Below are 25,500 nucleotides of genomic sequence, written 5' to 3' on the forward strand. Positions count from 1 at the left end.
CAAGTTGCTTTCTTCAATATTGCAAAAGTTATGGCCAGTGTTAAAGTTTTCAGATGGACGCACAGACTGACAGACAGACAGACAGATTGACGAACAGTTCAACTGCTAAATGCCACCCTACCGGGGTCATAAAAACTTACTAATAAAGCGTCTAAAATGATGGTAAATTAAGCTCATTTTGTTTTGAACACAGTAACATGTTTATTGTCATATATGGTGTAATACATACTTCTGGAGATGCTTGTTCAGTCCGTACTCGAGCATATGCTTGAGAGATGTCTCCGGTTGTGGTTTCAGGTCAAAACCAACTATGTTACTCATCTGAAATAGCGGGAACTTTCATGAATTGAAGGAAAAGTAGGAAATTTCATTAATTTCAGCAAAGTTTAGTTTGTATGATCATTTTTATTGTAATCATTCAAATATTTATTACAAATTACTAAAAGCTGATCTAGATGAGAAATAACCATCTTTAAAAAATGAAGTTTAGGGTGAATTTAGCAGAATTTAATCCTGTAAAAATATTTGCGCCTTAAAAGTCAGAAATTATACTTTTTATGTTTTTGCGAACAAATTATTAAGCCAGTACTGTACAGATATAATTCATGAAGTGATGACTATTTCAATCTTAACTTTATTTTTCATCATATACATTAAACATACCTTTTAATTTGCTAAAACAAGGGTTGAATATAGTTTTGAAGCAACTCCAAGTTCTCTGATAACATAGAACCGCAGTACAGTACACTAGTAATAATATTCATAAAAAGCTATTTCCACTTAAATAAAAATGCAAACTATTGATGATCTAATGTGCACAGTTTTCAGGTTTCAAAACCATTAATGTAATTAAAAAAAACATATATTAAAAAAGTACTTACAGTTTTCTGCAAATCTATTTCAAGCAATGTTCTAAATAGTTAAATAATATGACATACAAATATGAAAAGACCCAGAATGCTTATTTCATAAAGCGCCTTTTTTTGCTCTTGACCAAAAATGAGTTTTATATTGTGATTTTAAACAAACTTGCATTGAAATTCAGTGTTTTTTATTAATCAATCACGCAATCACAACTGATTGAATGTGTACTGATGAAGATAGTTTTAATCTTTGAGAACCATCGTCAAAGATTGATATCAGCTTATTTTGGATCAAAAGCAAACTTCAGTGTCCAATCAATGGTACAGGAAGCGTTTTCAAAATCATAGAACTTCTGCAACCAAGAGTTAGCACAAAAGAAAGAAACTGCCAAAGAAAACCACAAGCCTGAAAACTCATCAACAGCCCAATAAAAAAATAGAAAACTGACACCTACCGCTTCCCAGTGACGATCTCGAATACCCGGGTTACAGATGGTGTGAAGTATCGGCAAGTGTTGCTTGAACTTGTCGATTTTACCCTTCACACTATCTGCGATACGGCGTGGTCCCGCCTGGTCTCCAAACGTTTTCGTCAGCTTGTACATCGTGCGCCACATGTCGCCGACCTCATTTTCTATTTCTTCCGCGTTCAAGTTCGTAAACGCACCTATACGAGACAGGTATTCACATTAATGTTGCAATTGAAAATGGTTTCAATGGTCCATCTTATAGTAGGATTGCTTGGTGTTTTAGTAGAGAATCTGGACTTCACTCAGAGAAAAACCAGGCATGATATTTTTTTTATTTTGGAACAAAAAAACAAGTAAGCGCAAATACGCCTGTTTAAAGGTAAGGGTAAAATCGATCTGTAAAGCATGTATAATCTGTTGTAGAAATGATGGCACAGAAAATAATGGAGATGGCAATTAACATGTCAATGCCACTAAATCAGGTGTTCAAAATTTAACAGCGCACTACCGTCATCCAAACTCACAGCTTTTCTATTTAATGTAGCAATGAAAAAAGAATCCAATGCAAGGTATACTTTTAAACATCATAGCACTTGACCATTCTCTGACTGGCCAATATGCAATCTAAAGTTAGGTCTACACATAGGCAACATTTGGACCCAATCTTAGAGCAATTCCTCCATGAACACTCATGTCATTAAAAAAACAAAAACAACATTTTTATATTTTAAGTATAAGTGACCATGACTGACAATGTTCCAAACTAATGTTATTGGCTGAAAACCCTGTATGTTTTTTTCAGTTACAGTGACCTTGACCTTAACTTGACTGGGTCTAGACCCAATCCAATGCTAAGTCTTCATTTAAGTTACCTATACACAAAATTTGAATGAAATACCTCAATCAAAACTGAAGTTATTAAGCAGGAGCCATTTTCTTTATTCTAAATTTGTATTAAGATTGGTTCATGCAAACTGATGTTATTGTACAGAAACCTCTTATGTCATAGCAGAAAACATTAATTTGGAAAATTATGGATAGTTCAAGGGCCATAATTCAGAATTGCTTCATGCAATGAGAGTAGTTATCAAACTTGGGGACGATTATAAGCTCACAAAAAATACCACAAAGTTTCATGATGATCTGATAAAAAAAAATAACAGAGTATATTAAAAGAGCTGCCAAATGAATGTAAATTTGGCTAATTAAACATAAGCAAAATAACATTATTACCAAGTTTCATGATGGTCATATTTAAACTGTTTGAGTAATCAAGCCAAAAATCGTTCTCCTGGACGATGCATGTCAACTGCAAGAGTTCTCGTAATACTCCCTCTTTTTTAATGGGCGTATAAAAAGGCTGAGTCTAAGGTGAACACAACATTAAAATGTCATTTCATAAAGTAATGTCTCAAAAAAAAAAAAGGCAAAACATAAAAATTAAGGAAAATATATAATTATTTTCCCTTTGCCACTATAGTTTAAATAAACATATAATCTTTTCTAGAACAAAGACCAGAAAAATCAAGTGAAAATTTGAACAAAATGATAGGGTTATTTTCTCTGAGTGAGATCTAGTTCTATAGATGTGGAAAAAAAACAAGCCACTCTGCTAGTAAGCTGCAGCATTAAGCCGCACCCAAAAGGCAAGAGAAGTTCTTGTAATAAGGCATCACATCATTCCGATGTAGGTAAGCAACTGGATGCATTGTTCAAGTCGTCTCGTCGCCTTTGTCCACCATTTTGCAATTATAGAAGCCAAATTTCAAGCCAACAGCCGTAACCCAAAGTCACCCAGATTTGTTAACCAAAGAGTATTGCCTAGTAGTTTTTTTCTACTGATTGAGAAAAGCAGAAACTTTCTAAGTCAATTTATAAATGAGAGTATGACATCTGACATTTGTGTTGTTGTTTTTCTGTGTGAGGTATTCATATATTCAAAAACTTAAACTATCCCCTTCAGCTATAAATTAATAATCAAACAGAGCAATAATTCTTTTATTACACACATATACCCAGTAATAATAATTTTACAATCTCAGTCCATATTTTGTTCCCAATCACTACATCATTTTTCCCAATCAGTTCATCATTTTTCCCATTCATTATATCCTATCATTCATTGTTTCAAATCACATCATCATTTTCCCCATTATTTAAATCCTATCATTCATTGTTTCCAATCACATCATCATTTTCCCCATTATTTATATCCTATCATTCATTGCAGTAAACATTGTAGTAAACATAGGATTGATCCCACTAAACTGATGCAGTGTTAAAATATTGTAAAGTTACCATGACCATAAATTAAAGTCCCATTCATACAAAATTGTCAGGCATAGTGAATTGTTTGATCTGTTTCATCAATTAATTACTTCTTGAATAAGAATCAGATATATTAAATTATACATTTTCCTTTTTTTTAAGTGACTGATAGAAATTTTAGTAAAAGCAAGATTCTATGTTTGTTAGCACACTACAAAGGTCTAAGACACACACACAGCTTCACCATAGATGACCTAAGATCTTATGCTTTGATACAATTTCAACATTTACCAACATAACTTTTATTTAAAACAAGATAATATTCAGTTAATAATTCTTAAGCAAACTTGCAGTCTTTTCAACAAAGATGCTTTGTAAAACATTGGTCTGATAAACCATGCCAGTGTTCAAGAGTTCAGTAATGCAAAGAGGTTTCTAGCAGATTTTACTATTTTCGATACAAACAAGACATAGTTCTGTATTAAAATAAATGTGTAGCACTTGTTCTCATGAGCTTTCACATATGACACATTTCATGATAGGCAGATTAGTAAATTATATTGAACAAACTCTTATTCAAATAATGATATTGAAATATATGTAAATGTTTAATGTTGTCTTAAACTTAAAGACTTCTAATCAAATAAAATAATAAAATAAAAAGTATACAAGTAATTAAATATTTAGTCAAGTAATGCCAAATAAACAAATATAAAATACCAACAAAATGACACTTTTAATGAATAGAAAAAGAATGTGTTTAGTCTATGATTTTTTTTTTTGAAGAACCAAATACAAGATTCTATTGTATAAAAAATATACTCAACAATTCTCCAATATAAACTTTTAAAATCATTTCCAGTTCAAATTATATGGTTTATATCAAATATGTATCTTATATCCATAAATGCATCACATGAACCATGCAGTATCTCGTCCCAAAGAAGAGTTTACCAAAAATGAGATACACAAGGTTGATCACCATAAGAAACCATCAACCACTGTGCTTAATTTTTAACAAATAACTACATACATTACCAACATTGTTAAAGTACAAATTATAAAAAGATGTACAAATTTACAATGTGCCTAAAAAAAATGGGCATATAAACTGATGCGCCCGCAACACATGCTTCATAACAAGCAAATTCATTATATGATCTACAGTTGACAAACCGACAAAGGGCAATAATTCTTCCAAAACTGATGGCACCCATAATTCTTTTCTTAACAATCATCTACACATTATGGTTCTTCATTTGTTAAAGTTTGAGCACAATCTCAGCTAAGCAGTTAAAGAGGAGTTGAAAACATATTTTTTTAACTTTACATTCAATAGTGTAAAAACAGACAAAGGCCATAAGTCTTCTAAAACTGATTGCCTAACCCGAATTCCTTTCGGAACCATCATCTAAGCAAATATTTCATTTAATGATTAAAACTTGAGGAAGATCCACCAATAGTTAATGAGTAGCTGAGAACACAAGCTTTAGCATGTACGGATGTTTGTAGGGATAGAATGAACAGACAGACGCACACGCAGACTACTTCATGGGGGCATAAAAAATAACACTTAGAAACACCATTATAACTTAACAACCCTGAAGGAAATGATGTCATTGTAATCAAAAAAACACTGAAGAAAATGATACCATTGTAATCTACCAACACCACAAGGAAATGATACCATTGAAACAAAACAACCCCTAAAGAAAATAATACCATTGTAACCTAACAATGTCTGAAGGAAATGATGTCATTATAACAAAAAAAAAACCTAGAGAAAATGATATCATTACAATCTAACAACTCCTCGTGGAAATAATACCATTGTAACCAAACAACTCCTGAAGAAAATGATACCATTGTAACCAAACAACCCCTGAAGAAAATGATTCCATTGTAACCAAACAACTCAAGAAAATGATACCATTGTAACCAAACAACCTAAAAAGAAAATGACACAAATGTTACTAAACAACCCCTTAAGGAAATGATAGCGTTATAACCAAACAAGCCCTTAAGGAAACAAAACCATTGTGAGCAAACAACCCCTTAAGGAAACAATATTATTCAATCAGTTCTCCTGTTTCTAAGACCATAGTGACTAAACAACCCCTGAAAGAAACAATACCATTCATCCAATTCTAAAGTTTCTTGGACTATGGTAAAGAAACGACTCCTAAAAGAAATACTACTAAACTAATTCTCATTTTTCTAAGACCATCGCAACCAAACAAACCCTGAAGGAAACAATACCATTCATCCAATTCTTGTGTTTTCTAAAACCATTATAACCCAACAACAACAAAAGGAAAGTTTATAATACATCAAATTATAATGTTCTTAGACCATTGGAGAGAAATAACAGCTAAAAGAAATGATACCATTCAACTGATTCTCATTTTTACCAAACAATCCCTGAAGGAAATTATACCATTTAACCAAACAACCCCTGATAAAGGATACTATTCATTTAAATTATGTTTTTATTTAGTCATTTGTAACCAAACAACCCCTGAAGTGAACAATACCATTCATCCAATTCTTGTGTTTTCTAAGACCATTGTAACCAAACAACCCCCAAAAGAAAGGAAACCAATGTTCATCCAATTCATCTGTTTTCTTAAACTATTGAAACCAAACAACCCCTGAAGGCAATTAAACAATTGCAACCAAACAACCCTCGAAAGGAAATTATTCCATTGCAACAAAACAACCCCTTAAGGAAACAAAACCATTCATTCGATTTTTGTGTCTTCTAAGACCATTGTAACCAAACAAAAGGATATCATTCATCCAATTCATAGTTTTCTTAGACCATTGTAACCAAACAACCCCTTTAGGAATCGAAACCATTCATCAATTGCTCAGATTTCTTGTGGGATGCCCCTAACTCTGTGAGTTCATAAAAAAAATACGCATTTAGCTTCCACATTGTAACCGAACAATGCCTGAAGGAAATGATACCATAGTAACCAAACAAGCCCTGAAAGAAATGATATCATAATAACCAAACAACCCCGAAAAGAAATGATACCGTTCATCCAGTTCTCGTGTTTCTGGTGGAACGCCCAGGCGGTGTTCCAGAGCTTATCGTAGGGCTCCTTGAGCTGCAGCATCTGGTTGAGCTGCGGGAAGAAGCTCTGCTCCCACTCCAGGAGCCTCTCCTCCTCGTTGATTCCGTCAAGGTCGTCGCGAGCCTGCTCCAGGCCAGTCTGAAGGCGCGCAAGTTGCTCCACGTTGGACTTCATCTCGTCTTGGGACATAAACTGTTAAAGAAAACATAATCATGGTGATCGCGTTACACTTTGTAAGGTTTACAATACATAATTGTGTATTTATATTTTTCTTGGATTGACTTAATATCCTGTTGGGACATGAACGGTTAGAGAAAACACACGGAGATCACATTACAAATGAGCTGTACTCAAACGGGGCTTGATGCATGAGCGATAAGTGTCCTCGCTGATAAGCTGTTGCACTCCGCACAGGCTAATAACTGACAAAACTTTCAGCTTTTATGATGTATTTTGTTTAAAGAAAGTATCTTTGCAAAAAATTCCAGTCTAGACAGAAAGTGTCATCCCTGTTAAGGATGTGTAAACTGCAAGGGCAAATCTGGGACCACACTTTATGCACAGGCATTAAACCCCATTTTTCCATAGGCTAAATTATTAAACTTTATTATACATAAATGTGTATAATTTTTTTTCCAGAAGAATGGTTAAGTAAACAATTGAAGTTACTTAAATTAGATAAACAAAAATACTATTCCGTATATCTATGCATATTTACCCCACCAATTGCTGATCAATATTCCCACATCCAACCCATTCAATACTGCCACATCTATATCTTTCTCAAAACATCCCAGTTCAACATTGTTCCATTTTCTTCGTGTTAACTTCTCAGTAATTTCATAACAACTCTTCCTGAACACTTCCCCACCATCCGTACTTAAACATCACCCCAACCACATACTCCAACATGTAAAAATTCTCCCCCTACCTCACTTCAACATTTTCCCCATCCACCCCACTACAACATTTCCCAACCGGCCTCACTGCAATAATTCCCCGCCAACCGCACTGCATCAATTTCCCACCCATCCCACTGAACAATTTACCCACCAACACCACTCTGAAATTTTACACCCACCCTACTGCAACATTTTCCCTATGTACCCAATTGCTACATTTCCCCCAACAACCCCACTGCAAAATTTCCCAACCAACCCCACTGGGAAATCTCCTCACCCACTGCAAAAATTGCCCACCTACCCCACTTCAACATTTTCCCTTTGCAGCCCACTGCAACATTTTCCCAACCAACCCACTGTAACATTTCTCCACCCACCAAACTGCAACATTTACCCACCACCCCACTGCAACATTTCCCAACTGCCGCACTGCAATAATTCCACCCCACCCCACTGCAATATTTCCCAACCCAGCACACATTTCCCAACCCACCCCAATGCTACATTTCTCCATCTAACCCACTGCAACATTTTCCAACCCACCCCAATGCTTCATTTGTCCATCTAACATACTGCAACAATTCCCACCCCACCCCAATGCTACATTTGTCCATCTAACCCACTGCAACATTTCCCAACCCACCCCAATGCTACATTTGTTCATCTAACCCACTGCAACATTTTCCAACCCATGCCAATGCTACATTTGTCCATCTAACCCACTGCAACATTTTCCAACCCACACCAATGCTTCATTTGTCCACCTAACCATCTGCAACATTTCCCAACCCACCCCAATGCTACAATTGTCCATCTAACCCACTGCAACATTTTCCAACCCACACCAATGCTTCATTTGTCCACCTAACCCACTGCAACATTTCCCAACCCACCCCAATGCTACATTTGTCCATCTAACCCACTGCAACATTTTCCAACCCACCCCAATGCTATATTTTCCCACCTGAGCCACTGCAACATTTCCCAACTCACCCCAATGCTACATTTTCCCACCTACCCACTGCAACATTTCCCCACCAACCCACTGCAATATTTCCCACTGACCCCGCTGCAATATTTCCCCACCAATGCCACTGCAAAAATTGCAAACCCACCTCCTTCTTCTTGAATCCTTCAACCTCCTTCATCATCTCATTGAGGCGGTCCTCATAGGCCTTCGTTCTCTGCCGCAGATTCTCTTCAATTGCCTCGCGTTTTGTGAGAATGCGGTTTTGGCTGAGCTCAAACACAGCCTTGATGTTCTCCGGCCAGTGGAAAACCTGACTATTCAGCTTAATGTCCTCATCTGCAAGGGTTTCACACAGGAATTATGCATTTAATTAATCACAGTTTGGAGGATTTTTGTTTACTGGCAATAAAATTTGCACTTTTTATTTAAATAATTTTGCTTCATCATAACTTTACAGTTTAAGTCTATTGAAATTATTTATTTACTTACAAGAATCATTTGTTTGTTACATTTGGAACTTTTTTCTTATATGTTACATTAAAACAGTTTTAACGCTTTTAGTTTACTGGCAATACAATTTGCATTATTTTTCGTAAAAGTTTTTGCTATAAAATGAGTTTAGCATTACAGTGTGTTGAAATTATTTATGTAAGTTTGTTTATATTGTGCATTTGCAAAGTACAAATAATTTATTTCTACAATAATTTTATTTGTAAATTTTTTAGCATACATTACACAATTAATAATTTTTACAGTATTTAAAGAATTGTAAATGGTTGTCGGAGCTTTTAATAAATCAGTTAAATAAAAGAAATATACACATTGTTTTCAATATAACAGTCAATTTTTTATTTGCATGCAGTATCAGATCTATATGTAAATGATCAAAGTCAAGTTTATTATCATTTCATAAAAACAATTATGAAAAAAGTTATCAATTACAATCATTACTTTTATATTAAAATGTTTTACACTTTATAAAAGTACAAGATCATAATTAATTTGTAAACCTTTAAAAAAAGTTGAGATGTGAAGACATTCACATTGAGAGGAGTAAAACAGATTCAATTGTCCTAACATGTAAAATTATGTATGACCTACATCATGTGAAAATGGGTTTTATGCCACAAAGGTAGCTCCCGACAAGCCTGTCAATCCAAGCAGTCTGGTCAGGAGCTACCCTGTTCACTAATCGGACCTAGATACTTTGCATTACTTTAGGAGAGAGCGTTGACCAGGAGCTACCCTGTTCACTAATGGGACCTAGATACTTTGCATTACTTTAGGAGAGAGCGTTGACCAGGAGCTACCCTGTTAACTAATGGGACCTAGATACTTTGCATTACTTTAGGAGAAAGCGTTGACCAGGAGCTACCCTGTTAACTAATCAGACCTAGATACTTTGCATTACTTTAGGAGAGAGCGTTGACCAGGAGCTACCCTGTTAACTAATCAGACCTAGATACTTTGCATTACTTTAGGAGAGAGCGTTGACCAGGAGCTACCCTGTTAACTAATGGGACCTAGATACTTTGCATTACTTTAGGAGAGAGCGTTGACCAGGAGCTACCCTGTTAACTAATGGGACCTAGATACTTTGCATTACTTTAGGAGAGAGCGTTGACCAGGAGCTACCCTGTTAACTAATGGGACCTAGATACTTTGCATTACTTTAGGAGAGAGCGTTGACCAGGAGCTACCCTGTTAACTAATGGGACCTAGATACTTTGCATTACTTTAGGAGAGAGCGTTGACCAGGAGCTACCCTGTTAACTAATCAGACCTAGATACTTTGCATTACTTTAGGAGAGAGCGTTGACCAGGAGCTACCCTGTTAACTAATCAGACCTAGATACTTTGCATTACTTTAGGAGAGAGCGTTGACCAGGAGCTACCCTGTTAACTAATGGGACCTAGATACTTTGCATTACTTTAGGAGAGAGCGTTGACCAGGAGCTACCCTGTTAACTAATGGGACCTAGATACTTTGCATTACTTTAGGAGAGAGCGTTGACCAGGAGCTACCCTGTTAACTAATGGGACCTAGATACTTTGCATTACTTTAGGAGAGAGCGTTGACCAGGAGCTACCCTGTTAACTAATCAGACCTAGATACTTTGCATTACTTTAGGAGAGAGCGTTGACCAGGAGCTACCCTGTTCACTAATCAGACCTAGATACTTTGCATTACTTTAGGAGAGAGCGTTGACCAGGAGCTACCCTGTTAACTAATCAGACCTAGATACTTTGCATTACTTTAGGAGAAAGCGTTGACCAGGAGCTACCCTGTTAACTAATCAGACCTAGATACTTTGCATTACTTTAGGAGAGAGCGTTGACCAGGAGCTACCCTGTTAACTAATCAGACCTAGATACTTTGCATTACTTTAGGAGAGAGCGTTGACCAGGAGCTACCCTGTTCACTAATCGGACCTAGATACTTTGCATTACTTTAGGAGACAGCGTTGACCAGGAGCTACCCTGTTAACTAATCAGACCTAGATACTTTGCATTACTTTAGGAGAGAGCGTTGACCAGGAGCTACCCTGTTAACTAATCAGACCTAGATACTTTGCATTACTTTAGGAGAGAGCGTTGACCAGGAGCTACCCTGTTAACTAATGGGACCTAGATACTTTGCATTACTTTAGGAGAGAGCGTTGACCAGGAGCTACCCTGTTCACTAATCGGACCTAGATACTTTGCATTACTTTAGGAGAGAGCGTTGACCAGGAGCTACCCTGTTAACTAATCAGACCTAGATACTTTGCATTACTTTAGGAGAGAGCGTTGACCAGGAGCTACCCTGTTAACTAATGGGACCTAGATACTTTGCATTACTTTAGGAGAGAGCGTTGACCAGGAGCTACCCTGTTAACTAATCGGACCTAGATACTTTGCATTACTTTAGGAGAAAGCGTTGACCAGGAGCTACCCTGTTAACTAATCAGACCTAGATACTTTGCATTACTTTAGGAGAGAGCGTTGACCAGGAGCTACCCTGTTAACTAATGGGACCTAGATACTTTGCATTACTTTAGGAGAAAGCGTTGACCAGGAGCTACCCTGTTCACTAATCGGACCTAGATACTTTGCATTACTTTAGGAGAAAGCGTTGACCAGGAGCTACCCTGTTAACTAATCAGACCTAGATACTTTGCATTACTTTAGGAGAGAGCGTTGACCAGGAGCTACCCTGTTAACTAATCAGACCTAGATACTTTGCATTACTTTAGGAGAGAGCGTTGACCAGGAGCTACCCTGTTAACTAATCAGACCTAGATACTTTGCATTACTTTAGGAGAGAGCGTTGACCAGGAGCTACCCTGTTAACTAATGGGACCTAGATACTTTGCATTACTTTAGGAGAGAGCGTTGACCAGGAGCTACCCTGTTCACTAATCAGACCTAGATACTTTGCATTACTTTAGGAGAAAGCGTTGACCAGGAGCTACCCTGTTAACTAATGGGACCTAGATACTTTGCATTACTTTAGGAGAGAGCGTTGACCAGGAGCTACCCTGTTCACTAATCAGACCTAGATACTTTGCATTACTTTAGGAGAGAGCGTTGACCAGGAGCTACCCTGTTCACTAATCGGACCTAGATACTTTGCATTACTTTAGGAGAGAGCGTTGACCAGGAGCTACCCTGTTCACTAATCAGACCTAGATACTTTGCATTACTTTAGGAGAGAGCGTTGACCAGGAGCTACCCTGTTCACTAATCAGACCTAGATACTTTGCATTACTTTAGGAGAGAGCGTTGACCAGGAGCTACCCTGTTCACTAATCGGACCTAGATACTTTGCATTACTTTAGGAGAGAGCGTTGACCAGGAGCTACCCTGTTAACTAATGGGACCTAGATACTTTGCATTACTTTAGGAGAGAGCGTTGACTGCACAAATGCCAGTCTAGTCTGAAGCTAATCTGGCCGCATTTGGCATAAGACACATTTTTGCATAAAATGGTTCATATATTGATAGTAAGAAAGATTACCAAACAAAAAAGGGTATCCTATAATGCTTAACATGTAACAGTGAATGTAAAGTGCATATTTGCCTGATCTTTTGCTAAAAAGTGACACGAATGAATGTGGCCAGAAAGTAGAAAACAAATAAAGACCAAGTCCCTAAAATATAATTTAAATCATCTAAAATTGGCAAGACAAGAACTTATGTAAACAACCTTTATACAATTGAAAACAGTTTCTTTTTAATGAAAATCATTTTACAATGACTCATACTCAAACATGCTTGAAATTAAGGGAACAGACACAGAGTGTCGTACATTTACAAATTTAACCCTTTGCCACTTAGATACGTATTTTGGAACATTTGTAGTCCTTAGAAAGTTACATTTAATAAAATACCTTTCTTACTAAATTCAAGTTTTAAAGTCTTCATTTCCGACCCTTAGTTACTGATGAGCAGCAAACAGTATAAAACCTGAACAGACTGCGAGTTACTCGCAGGCTGTTCTGGTTTTATACTGGTTGCAAAAGCCATTTACACTTGGCTTCTTATGGCGGAAAGGGTTAAACCACAGGCAATACCAGCTATAATAGTCAGATCAAATTGAGGGTTCAGTGCAAAACTGTTGTTTCTTCTTCACATTTTTATCTATAAGATACAGTAACTTTGCACTCAACCCTTGTATTTAATACAATAAACAAATTATAACCGCCTTATTACTTAAAACATTTCTGCATTTTGTTTTGTTTGCATATTGAATTGTCAGATGTACATACAAAATGATTTCTTCAAAATGTATCTTTATGCAAAAATTAATGGGCTTGTGCTTTTAGGGAGAGAGAAAAGAGAGAGATAGAAACACATACAAGGAAACCTTCCAACGTCAACCAGAAAGAGAATGCGTCTGGCAGCCTGACGCAGGTCGTCAGTTGTCCTCTCACTGTCCATGGACTACAAAGCAAGAACAAGAGAGGCAAGGAAATGAATGAGGAGTAGTAAGAAAATGGCAGAAAGTGGAAAGATATGAATGCATGAAAGGAAGCAGCAGAATACACCTTCAAAAGAATCTGTAGCAGGTTAAAAGAAAATGTGAGGAATAGCATGCAAGAGAAAATAGAAGAAGCATGCAGCAAGAGAAGCATAATACCAGTCAAATGTAATGATAAATTTTATCATAAATTTCCAATAATTTGGGGACATTAATGCAAGTTCAAAGAGGGAAACATGCAAGCATGAGAAAATTAAGAGGATAAGCAAGCCAATGAAAAGAAACAGGCAAAGAAGAGGATACAGTATACAGAGACAAGAGAAAACACAGTGCAATAAACTACCAGAGTAACACAAGCAAATTATTGTAGATGTGATAATACATTCAACCTGTAAAATCTTCAGCTGGAATACTACACACTAGCACACACACAGTTTACGTATACTATAAACTAGAATGAAGCTCACTAAAAAAGTTAGGGAAAAATCATGTGAACCACCATTTATAATCGAATAAACAAAACAAAAATATATATATTTCTTACACGTACTATTGTTTTACAATATTTCTAATTGAGATAATATCATGATTTCTATTAAAAAGGAGCTTAAAATATGCGAATTATCGAACCCAATATTTCTGGAATCCACCATTTAGGTTTCATTAGTTCTACTAAACATTTGACCCATATGTCTTAATTCAAAGTATTTGTTTGTGAAAATAAAACCCTATTCAACACCAAGCTATTATTTTAATGTAAGCAAACAGACAAATATATCAATGGTCACATGACTCCCAACTCTGCGCATGCAGGTTACTATATATAATGGTTACTACACAAGGGGTGCTCCATTGCCCAGTACTTACAAGGGAACTCTGCATGGTCTAACAGGAACATAAGCCTGTTAGACGCGTCCTCTATTTCAGTCTTAAGTTTGTACACAGTTACGTCCTGGGACTAAAACGTACGCAAAACGCAAAAATAAGGAGCTTTAAGGTTAGACGACATCAGTTATTGATGCACTGCAGGATTTTATGTTAGCAGAATTTAATATCAAACCGTCTCACAAAGTTCTCTTTCCCTATACATTAAATTCAAAATGTTGATCAAGTAGTGATCATTTTTATGTTGTTCTGTCAATTTTTGTTTAAGGCAATAAGAGGAGTACTTTTTTGAATTAATAAAAGTATGTAATGGCGAACATGAGAATTAACAAGAGCATAACCCCAGAAACTGTTCCTGTAACTAATTGTGAGACAGTTTGATGCACATATAAACAATCTGAGCACATGGAAAACTCAAAGCCTCAATGCTGTATCTTGTTAGACACTTGCAAAGAGATACAGTCTTGTTCTGCTGAAAGTATTGACCACATTTTGCAAGTGACAGTTACAATCACTGCATGCTTATGTTTGTAAATGGCATCAATATCTCTACAATGTTGCCTGAAAACAACTAAAATCAATTAGTACATAAACAAACGTGTATAGCAGGTAATTTTAAGGAGTTAGTTAAAACATGTACACCAAAATCCTACAAATGGATGACATAATTAATTCAAGCTAACAATGTTAATAAAAACCTGTATGTTGATTTAATATTGGAACAATGTTTACAACAACTTGTGCGCAACATTGGAAGGGCAATTGGTAAAAAAACTGCAACCTTTCCATAGATGGTTTTTTCAAGATTGATTTTTCATATTGTTTGATAATAAATTACTTACTTCATAAATGTTTATTTGATTGTAAATATTAACGAGAACATCATTTTGGTTTGCCCAAAGTCAATGTATTGATATCTTGTATTTTGTTTAATCACAAAAAAGAGAGAAAAATTTCCATCTGTTCAAGTCAAAGATGGATAAAATTATATTTAAGTATAAACATAAAGAAATTAAATACTGTGAAAAGGCTGCCAATCAAGGATGTGAATCAAAAGATTTGAAAAATTGTGTCCTAGAGGTGAAGGGAATAAAATTAGTGTTGTAGTAAACTGCATGACCTCCAAAACAGTCTAGATAGGGTAAAGTGACCCCCAACGTGACCTTAAACCGGTGTGGGTGGGGAAACCTGATACTCACAAGGAAATAAGCCATAATCAGATATGAATAAGAGTCGTTCAGCAGCTTCCTCTTGTTCCCTCTTCATTTCCATGACAGTTTTATCCTGGGACTAAGACCAAACGTAATATGCAAATTTTAGGGCCAAGATGGACTGCGTTTTGTTTGTGGAGTTTTTTTATAGAAAAATTTCAGTCGTCTGCAAAATCATTTACAGCAAGTAGTGTGTAAAACACGTAAAATGTCATTCACTTCGCATTTGACTGTCAAGAGCAAAAAAATGACAAAAACAAGTGCAATGTCATAAAAAAAAACATTTAAAGCAAATTTATTGTTAGTGGCAGGCAACCTCTGTTTAGTGACATGTAGCCTGCACTTACTAGGGAAAATAGAATATTCAAGTAGAAACATAAGACGAGCTGCACAGTCCACAGTTTCTTGCTTTAGTTCCAGCTGTGTTTTATCTGTAGACTGTTTTTAAAAGTATACAGAGTCATTATTTGGAAAGCAAAGTTTCATGTAAAGCCATTTTGAAAGACAATAGTTTTTTCAGCAGCAGCATTTATACCACATCTTTTTGTGGTTATCATATATTATACTGAAAATTTCCGTTTTATTATCACCTGTATAATATTATGCAAATTTGTCACATGTGTATATATGTAAGTATTAAAATAAATTCTTTGGTTGGTCAACCGATGCATGTTATCCAGTGGGCTAATGTGGTAAAAAATTGTGTGAGTTTTGTTTTCCTAAAAATGGTCCAAAATACATACAACATATTTAAAAAAATCAGAAAAAAATGATAATAGTCACAATGTGCATGAAAAAACTACAATGTAAATGTCCCCCATGCACATAACATTCCCAAAGTATATTGTACATAACAAAAAACTTTCAACTGCAGTGCATAGTAAAATTTCCTAAAATTAATGAAAACTAAAATAAAATAATAATGTAAAGGGCTGAATAAAGGGAAACAACTCACAAGCAACAATGAACGGATGGTTTCAAACTGTCACCCATATCAATTTTACCATTTGATACATCAACTTTTGGAAGGCAAAAATATACAATTGTTTTATTCCAATATTTCTATTATAATTCTTAAAGACAGCCAATATTTAGTTACATAAACAATAAAATAGCTATAGTGTGTAGTAAATAATATTACTACTATAATTTAGGATAAAGTTTCTTAAATAGATCAACATTAAAATTGTTACACTTATGTTTTCAAAATGTATTCTCAGACAAATCAGGCATTTCATTTTAGAACAGACACATTTTATCTGAAAATTAAATAATCTGTCTTAAAAACCAAATCATAACAATATCTGTAATTAAACATAAATTAAATTAATATAAACTGGCCTTCTTTTCAAAATCAGAGACATTTATACAATTATGGTTGCAGTCATGAAAAACTAGGCTTAACACATGAGGGTTTAATAGAGAGCCATGTCGTGCGAAATAGGGTCTAATTCCACACGTGGCTAGCGCAGCTCCATACCAGCTTGTATGTCAGCTTGTACATTTGTTCTGTCTGGTCAGGAGCTACCCTGTAGCCTATAAAGTCACGCAAAGTTTCATGGTCTCATTTGAGCGGGCCACATATGCCAGACGACCCATTTTTGCACCATGCGGCTCTATACGCCAATATCCCCCAATCAATTCTTAAACCTATATAAGTCTAAAAATGAAGAATATTCTTAAACCCGAAATGTTCTTAAAGTATAATATAGTTCTAAATACACAATTCTTAATTTAGAAAAAAATTACTGATGACATAAGTAGTGCTGCAACAATACGCCAAAAACTGCATTGCAATATATTGTTAGTTCAAAAACCTGTATTGCAATATATTGTAATATACTGGTCATGTACGTAATTCCGGCCACTTTTGGGACTATTTAAGAAAAATCTTTAGTGTTAGGCAACTGGTTGAAACTAAACTTCAGATATATAATCCTGGGTTCAAAACTCACCTAGCATGAAAATTGAAATAGAATTAGATCGGTGAATGTTACTTAATGAACAGAAAATGATGACATGTAAACTATCCATTTTCGTAGGTTAAATGTACCTAAAAAATCGACCACTTTTCGGTTTGATCTGCAGATAAAATTACAAAGCAATATCTTTTGACAAATGTCCTCAATTTCAGAGTATTAATCAATGTTTATACTATTAATATTTTTGACTTGAAATTTAAAATAAATGCGAAATTATTATACCATTTACTCCCCCTACCTATTTTAATAAATATGAACAATGGGGAAACTGCTATTTCATTAAAAAATATTTGTTTTTAATGTGTTTAATAAATTTTTTCAAACAAAGCTAAAAAAGTAAACACATTTTGTTTGAAAAGTTGACTTCAGTGTTGATTATTAGTAAACGCTTATATATAATATTTAAACATGTAATCTAGCAATATTCTTATAAAGGGAGGTAATTCATATATTAAAAATTTATATTTAGGTTCTGATTTGTATGTTTTGAATATAAGTTTTTGTACAATAAATTGGTAAAACTTTGATTAAAGTTTATTAGATAAAATAAAAATAATTTTATCAAATATATTTGTTTCTTATATGATTATAATTGTTGCAACATATGATGACATCACTTTCCCCATGAGCCAAATATTTCCTGCTATATTTGTGACATTTTAATACAAAAGTTTACGGTGATACTGGTCGTGTACGTAATTCCGGCCACTTTTGGGACTATTTTAACAAAATCTTTTGTTTTAGGCAACTGGTTGAAACTAAACTTCACATATATAATCCTGGGTTCAAAACTCATCTAGCATGAAAATTTCAATAGAATTAGATCAGTGTATGTTACTTTTATGAACAGAAATTAATGACATAAACTATCAATTTTCATAGGGCAATTGTACCTAAAAAATCGGCCACCTTTTAGTTTAATCTGCAGGTAAAATTACAAAGCAATATCTTTAGACAAATGTCCTCATTTTAGGAGTATTAATAAAGGTTTACACAAACAATTTTTTTTCACTTGAAACTTAAAATATATGCGACATTATATACCAGTTACTCCCCCTACCTAACTTAATAAATATAGTGAACAATCACTCTCAATTGGCAACTGCAAATTCCTAAAAACTATTTGTTTTTAATATGTTTTATAAAAAAAAAATAATACAGCTAAGAAATTTAACACATTTTGTATAAACAGTTTACTTTATTGTCGATTTTTAGTAAACGCTTGTATTTATTTGTACAACAAATAACCTATTGTTATTCTAATCAAGGGAGGTAATTCATATATTTAAAAAGTATATATTTGGTCCTAATTTTTATGTTTTGATATATGTTTTTATACAATTAATTGAAAATACCTTAGTTAAAGTTTATTAGATAAAAAATAACAATTTTAACAAATATACTTGTTTCTTATATAAATATAAGTAATACAAACATTGAGAATGTCACTTTTTCCACATGACAAAAACATCGTCCTTCAATTGTGACATTGTGATATAAAAGTTCACAGTGATATGCTTCTTTAATGTGCAAAATATTGAGAAAAGGGTCGGTTTTTAAATTGATTTTAATATAAATCAGCAAAATGTGTATGCTAAGATCATGAAAATGATTTAACACAGGTGGCCGATTTTTTACGTACAGGCCGGAATTACGTACACGACCAGTATGGTTCTTACATTTGCAAAATATTGCGAGTGGGGATGGTTTTCATGTTGATTTTTCTAAATAAAAACAAAATATGTGCGTGAAGATCATGAAAATGATTTTACACAGGTGGCCGATTTTTTACGTACAGGCCGGAATTACGTACATGACCAGTATTGATAAATTGTACCAGAATTATAACTCACCAGCTAATCACCAAAACCAACTTAATTACATGAACATAACCTTTGTATTGTATGTTTAAGTTCTAGTTATATCCTATTGGCAATTCTAGCCTTTTTTACCAAAATATCTATAAAGTCAAACTCGGCGTTCGTTTTGTCTGCCATTTTGAGAACTATTATAAAAGCCGACAAGAAGAATAATAACCTGAAAGAGAATTGTGGATGTTTAAAAGCAGAATGCTGTAACGTAATGTTTTTTATATCATTACTTCTGTTTAAAATATAAACATCAATTTACATTTTTATTATGTAATAAATTGTTTGTTTTCTTGTATTTCCATAAGCTTCATCTTAAATATAACACCGTTTTGTTTTCTTTACCTTGATATCATTATTTTGGACGGCTTTTCTGGGCAAAATATGGATGATTTTTAGTAGAATTTTCGTACAGGTATGATGAAAATCGTATCGCAATACAAAATGCGGATTTCGTATTGCGATATATACCGATATATTGTTGCAGCACTAGACATAAGCAGCATTTGTAGCATGTATATATTTGAATCTTTCTTGGTTCAAAGTCTTTTCATTATTCTTTAGCCTCAAATGGGCTGGTGAATATGGTCAAAAGTGTCATCCAAAATCAGCCCATGAAGTGTACAAACAGACTACTCTAGGACAGCTTTTACAAAGATTGGATTTCAATTGCTAGAGAAAATTACCTAGATTCAGAAAACACCATACATACTGCACAGGTTCATCTGGGATGACACTTAACATCACATGTTTGACGCCAAACTTTCCATCAATTTCCAATTTGGAAACAAAACTGAGTGTAGTGTTACCTGTTTGAGGAAACAAAACTGAGTGTAGTGTTACCTGTTTGAGGTACTCCTGTGTCTCAACCAGACTGACAGTGTTGTCTGGTACCTCACTGACTCTGTTTGCCATCTCGTCATAGCGCTTGCAGATACTGGCATGAAACAAATTGTAACATAACAAGATTTTCCAAAAAGAAATGAAAATATATCTACCTTAACAGCCTTGGTAATAACATTTTTTCTTTGTAATATTTTTTTTAGTGTTCTTTCAACTTTGAATTGACCTGCTTCCTTACTCTAAAAGATCTCAAAGGTGGCCCTACAGAATACCAAAATATACAAAACTTTCATAACCATGAGGGTGGGTGCATGTGTGTGTCTTATGATCTACTCTTTGGTCTTGTTTGTTTAACAGCAAAAATATAAATCTCTCCCCACTTTTAAAACTAATTGTATGTTTTTCACTTTATTACTATCTGTTAAAATAAATACATGTGCTGTATTTATTCATACATCATATCTAGTCTGAACAGGCTTATCAGGGACAAAACTTTCCGGTTTATGGAAATTTCCTTGATAAGAAGTCTCTTATAAATAAACTAAACAAAAATCCAGTCTAGGTGGAAAGTGTCGTCCCTGATAAGCCTGTGTGGGCTGCACAGGCAAATCTGAGATGACACTTTATGCACATGCATTATGCCCAGTTTTCTCAGAAAACGACTCATATAAACACTAGATTCACTCACTTCTTATTGAGTTCTCTGTTCTCATCAATCTCAAAGGTGATGAGGCGCTGTTTGAGCTTTTCTGCCCGCGCGGCAAGGTCCTGGTTGAGCGTCACGCAGTCAAGACAGAACATGGAGAGCGGCACGGTGATACGCAGCAGCATTATCTCGTCTTTCAGCTCTTGGAAACTTGTGATTTTCTGCAAGGGACATATAAAGTAGAAACTGTTACTGGTTGTAACGGTAAAATTGAGTAGCGTTCTTCGAAAACAGGGCAAAATGCAAGTGCGTTAAGTGTGGTCCCAGATAAGCTTGTCGTTTGCGTCCAAAATCTACTTTAAGCAGAAATTGTCGTCCTTGATTAGCAAGTGCTGACTTCACAGGCTAATCTGGGAAGACACTCAACGCACATGCATATAGCCCAGTTTGCTGTGATACGCAGCAGCATTTCAGCTTCAGGACTATTGTGACCTTCTGAAAGGAAGATAAGTAAGAAAAGTTACCAGCTGTTTCGAGTAAAATTAAGCCAGGTTCAAAAGATGACCTTACAGTTTCTCCATCCCTAGGCTATAGGTGGCAATGCCTAGAACATAGTGAGGTCCCTAAAAGATCATTAGTTTCTTTGTATCGTTAAAAAAAAACTGTTTTCATAGGAAAATATTCTTTTCTTGTATTTCTCGCCAGATGAAGATGTACTAGATGCACACATAAAACAACATATTTATCAATGAAATTAAATTTTCTTTCATCAATAAAATTCTATTGAAAAGCATATAACTAAAGGTTGTATTACATGTGTCTGTACCGGTAGCTAGTTCAACAACAATATTGATTGATTCAAAACCAATAAAAAAATCCAAAGATTTACCTTGATAATAAGTCAACTTATGATTATATATGGGAAAACTGGACAAAATTTACTCTAGCAACACATACATGCATGATATATCTACAATAAACTATACAGGTGAGTTCATGTGATACAATAATACTGTAACTGCACTGGTCACTTCATATTCTTGACAAAATTGTTAAACATAGAGTGAATGCAGTGAAACACAGTTTATCAAACAACAGGGTCACCACAATGGGATTTACTTCTTCAATGGTCTTAAAATGACGATAAATATCTTCATTATCTTCCTCTTCTTCCTCCTCTTCTTCCTCCTCTTGTTCTTCCTTTTTTTCTTCCTTATTTTCGTTAATTTCCCCTTCTTTTTGCTTTGCTACTTCAACTTCACCGATTTTCAACTTTTTAAACCCATACTCAATTTCTTGCATGACGGGTTTCTTAGCAGAAACTTTTGATGACAATATCCGCGATCTTGGACTATGCAGTTTCATAAGTGGTAAGCGCGGTCTTCCACGATCTGTAGTTGGTCTAGTTGTTTCTCCAGAAAGTTTTGATCCCAAAGCGCCAGGTTTGATAGAATTCTTTCGCGATTCTTGTTTATTATTATTTGTGCCCTGCATTGATTTAACACCGACATCTTGACTTTTGTCTATCTGAACACCTGTGATAAGTGGATCATCCGGCATTATTACCTGTGGCTTAAAGTTTGTGTTACACAGAATAAGTGGCTTTTGTCGCTTACGCTTTTTCTTTTTCTTTGGAGAAGTAACGTCAATTGCAACAATATCTCTTGATGTTTTACCATCAACATCAATATATAATTTAGTATCTGAAACTTCAGTTACATTATCCCGAGTATTTGCCTTTGGTCGCTCGAAATTGAGTAAACTAGATTTATCTTTTTCTGGTTCATTAATTTGAAAATTATTTGCTAAACCTCTCAGTACTTTTTTAAGGGTACTTTGAGCACTCCAGTCCGTGGTCATTAGCATGCTTTCGCTTTCAGAATCAGACAACTGCAGCGGATTGTCATGACTTCCATCCATATCACAGCTTGCCATTTTGTTTATGTTACCTTTACTGGATATGGTTTCACTGAAATAATCTTCAGTTTTATCTGACTCTTCCGTCTCTTTACTTAGACTGGCAGAACTGTTTTCAAAGTATCCGCTAGAGTTATCCTCGTCAGCATTCTTTTAGGGTAGGCAAATGGGAGGTAAAAACATGAGGTTAACGGATTGTTTTGACACAGGTATAAACAAAATTAAGTGTTTCTTATGGTTTGGGTTTATGCATTATGGGTAAAACATTTGAGTGATTTGGAAATAAATAAAGTAACAAAAGTAGGTTAGATCAAATTAGGAAATAGACAGGATACAAAATGGGTAGTAGCTGGTAGCAATCAGGTCATGGAGAAAGTGTTGCATAAATTGGGCAGCAAACTTGAATCACCATCTTCAATGTATTACTATTTTTTAGGCTATTTATTTTCTCTTGCTAAATTAGAATTATGAATTATAATTTATTTTATATTAATGATTTGAAGTTTACTTTTTACCAATTTGACTAGCAATATCATGAAAGTAATTTTATTAAATCAATTCAGCTACCACTAATATCAAAATCACAATTGTTCTCAATTAATGGCTATTTGCTTGAAATTTGTCATTCCAAAAGGTAATACTGTATCTAAGATACGAATGTAATTAAATTTACCAGCTGTATAGCTTTGACATTTGAATTTTTTTTAATCGTTCACCATGTTCACTTCCTAAAGAGTGCATTGATTGTTTGATGTGTCTCTTTCTGAAGTAACCTTAGATGGGCCTTACATAAACACATGGGTTCAACATTTGAGACTCATTCAGTGAAAACTGGGCTTTAAGCATGTTCATAAAATCTTGCCCCATATTAGCCTGTGAAGTTGACACAGGCTAATCAGGGACGAAACTTCCTGCTTGTATTGAATTTTTTGTTCAAAGAAAGTCTCTTCTTAGCAAAATCCAGATTGAGCAGAAAGTGTCGTCAAAGATTAGCCGGTGCGAACTGCACAGGCTAATCTTGGACGACACTTTTCGCACATGCATTAAACTCAGTTTTTCCAGAACCACGCTCATTTCCAGTCTAAAGTAACCCAAAACAATGGAACTTACTGCCTTAAATGCAGCAATTGAGTGTGATTCCCTCAGGAATGAGGACACATCCTGCTCAGCCTTGTTGTTCAGCAGATCCAGGTACTTCCTGTATGTCGTCAGGTACCTAAAACATGCAGGAGTATGTTAACCCTTTACCACTCATAAACACATTTGTAGTCCCTTAAAAAATGAAATAAAATTTAAGACTTTTCTTTCTAGATTCTAGTTTTGAAGGCTTCTTTTCCAACTGCAAGATACTGATGAGCAGCAAACAGCCACCTGAGTCTGCATGTGATACTAACAGGCTGTTCTGGTTTTATGCTGGTTGCATACAGCCATTTTCTTTCTTTTTTCTGAGCGGGAAAAGGTTAAGAATTCGGACAACAAAGTGTTTTACAGCACAAAAATATAGAAAAAAATAGAGCTAGTAACAATAGCAGCGAATATCCCAAAAGACACATGTTGTAACATGTAGACATTTGTATTGATTTTGTCATAGAAATTGTTAATGAAAAAGGGGGCATAAATTCAGCAATCTTTAACATAGGATACTAAAAATTGGATACCCACAACTTTTTTTCATGAGAACAATGCATTTAAGTTTGAATATTGTATGTTGAAAATGCAGAAGTGCAATTTATGTCTACAAACAGACAAATAAATGTTGATTGTGAATGAAGTGTACTAGCCTCTCCTTTGTCGCAGGTTCATATTAAGAAGAACAAGAGATGTTTTTGTCAGAAACACAATGCCCCCTATTGCGCCGCTTTGAAATAAAATTTCAATATATCATTTGGCAGGTTTAGAAATTATCTCCCTTTTATAGCTTATTACTACCCTTGAATTGTATTTTTTTACTTTTGACCGTGAAGGATGACATCGACCTTAAAATTTGTTTCAGATTATATCCTTTAAAAAAATATTACTTCCCTTGTGAAAATGATCTGTACCTGCCAAATGATATAAAATAGAAATTATCTCCCTTTAAAGCTTGTTACTTCTCTTGGATTTTGTTTTTTGACCTTTGACCTTGAAGGATGACATTGACCTTGACCTTTCAACACTCAAAATAAGCAGCTTCATGAGATACACATGCATGCCAAATATCAGGTTTCTATCTTCAATATTGCAAAAGTTATGACCAATGTTAAAGTTTTCGGAAGGATGGAAAGACTGACTGACACACTGACGGACAGTTCAACTGCTATATGCCACCCTACCGGGGGTATAAAAATGTCCTAAATAACTAAATAAAATACCCGGAAATAAAATGCCGTTAAGTGACCCTGTGACCTAGATTTTGACCTGGCAAGTCCCATGTTCGAATTTGGCCTTAAGATCATATAGATAAAAATTCTGACAGAGTTTGGTGAAGATCTGAAAAAAACTACTTGAATTAGAGAGCGGACACCATGGTGAACGTTCAAAAACGCACTAAGTGACCCCGTGACCTAGTTTTTTGCCGGCATGGCCCAACTTCAAACTTGACCTAGACATCATGTGATATAAACTTATGACCACGCACTTAGTGACCCCGTGA

General features: G+C 34.9%; 1 protein-coding gene across 8 annotated transcripts in view; it reads right to left on the minus strand.

The window, feature by feature from the left end:
• Positions 1-25,500, minus strand: part of LOC127867479 (dynein axonemal heavy chain 3-like) — a 127,962-nt gene that overhangs the window by 80,987 nt on the left and 21,475 nt on the right. For 6 of the 8 annotated variants that reach the window (XM_052408647.1, XM_052408646.1, XM_052408645.1 and 3 more), the window contains 8 exons: positions 23,979-24,084; positions 20,994-21,172; positions 20,306-20,399; positions 14,384-14,474; positions 8,699-8,889; positions 6,642-6,873; positions 1,319-1,530; positions 230-321 (listed from right to left, as the gene is read on the minus strand). In XM_052408647.1, the coding sequence (XP_052264607.1) occupies positions 230-321; positions 1,319-1,530; positions 6,642-6,873; positions 8,699-8,889; positions 14,384-14,474; positions 20,306-20,399; positions 20,994-21,172; positions 23,979-24,084 (1,197 nt within the window). Of the gene's footprint in view, positions 1-229; positions 322-1,318; positions 1,531-6,641; positions 6,874-8,698; positions 8,890-13,394; positions 13,480-14,383; positions 14,475-15,600; positions 15,692-20,305; positions 20,400-20,993; positions 21,173-23,978; positions 24,085-25,500 lie in introns of all 8 variants that reach the window. The other 2 variants (XM_052408644.1, XM_052408643.1) reach the window with 2 other exon arrangements.

Source organism: Dreissena polymorpha, chromosome 2 (genome assembly GCF_020536995.1).
Source record: "Dreissena polymorpha isolate Duluth1 chromosome 2, UMN_Dpol_1.0, whole genome shotgun sequence".
In the NCBI taxonomy this organism is placed as follows: Eukaryota; Metazoa; Mollusca; class Bivalvia; order Myida; family Dreissenidae; genus Dreissena; species Dreissena polymorpha.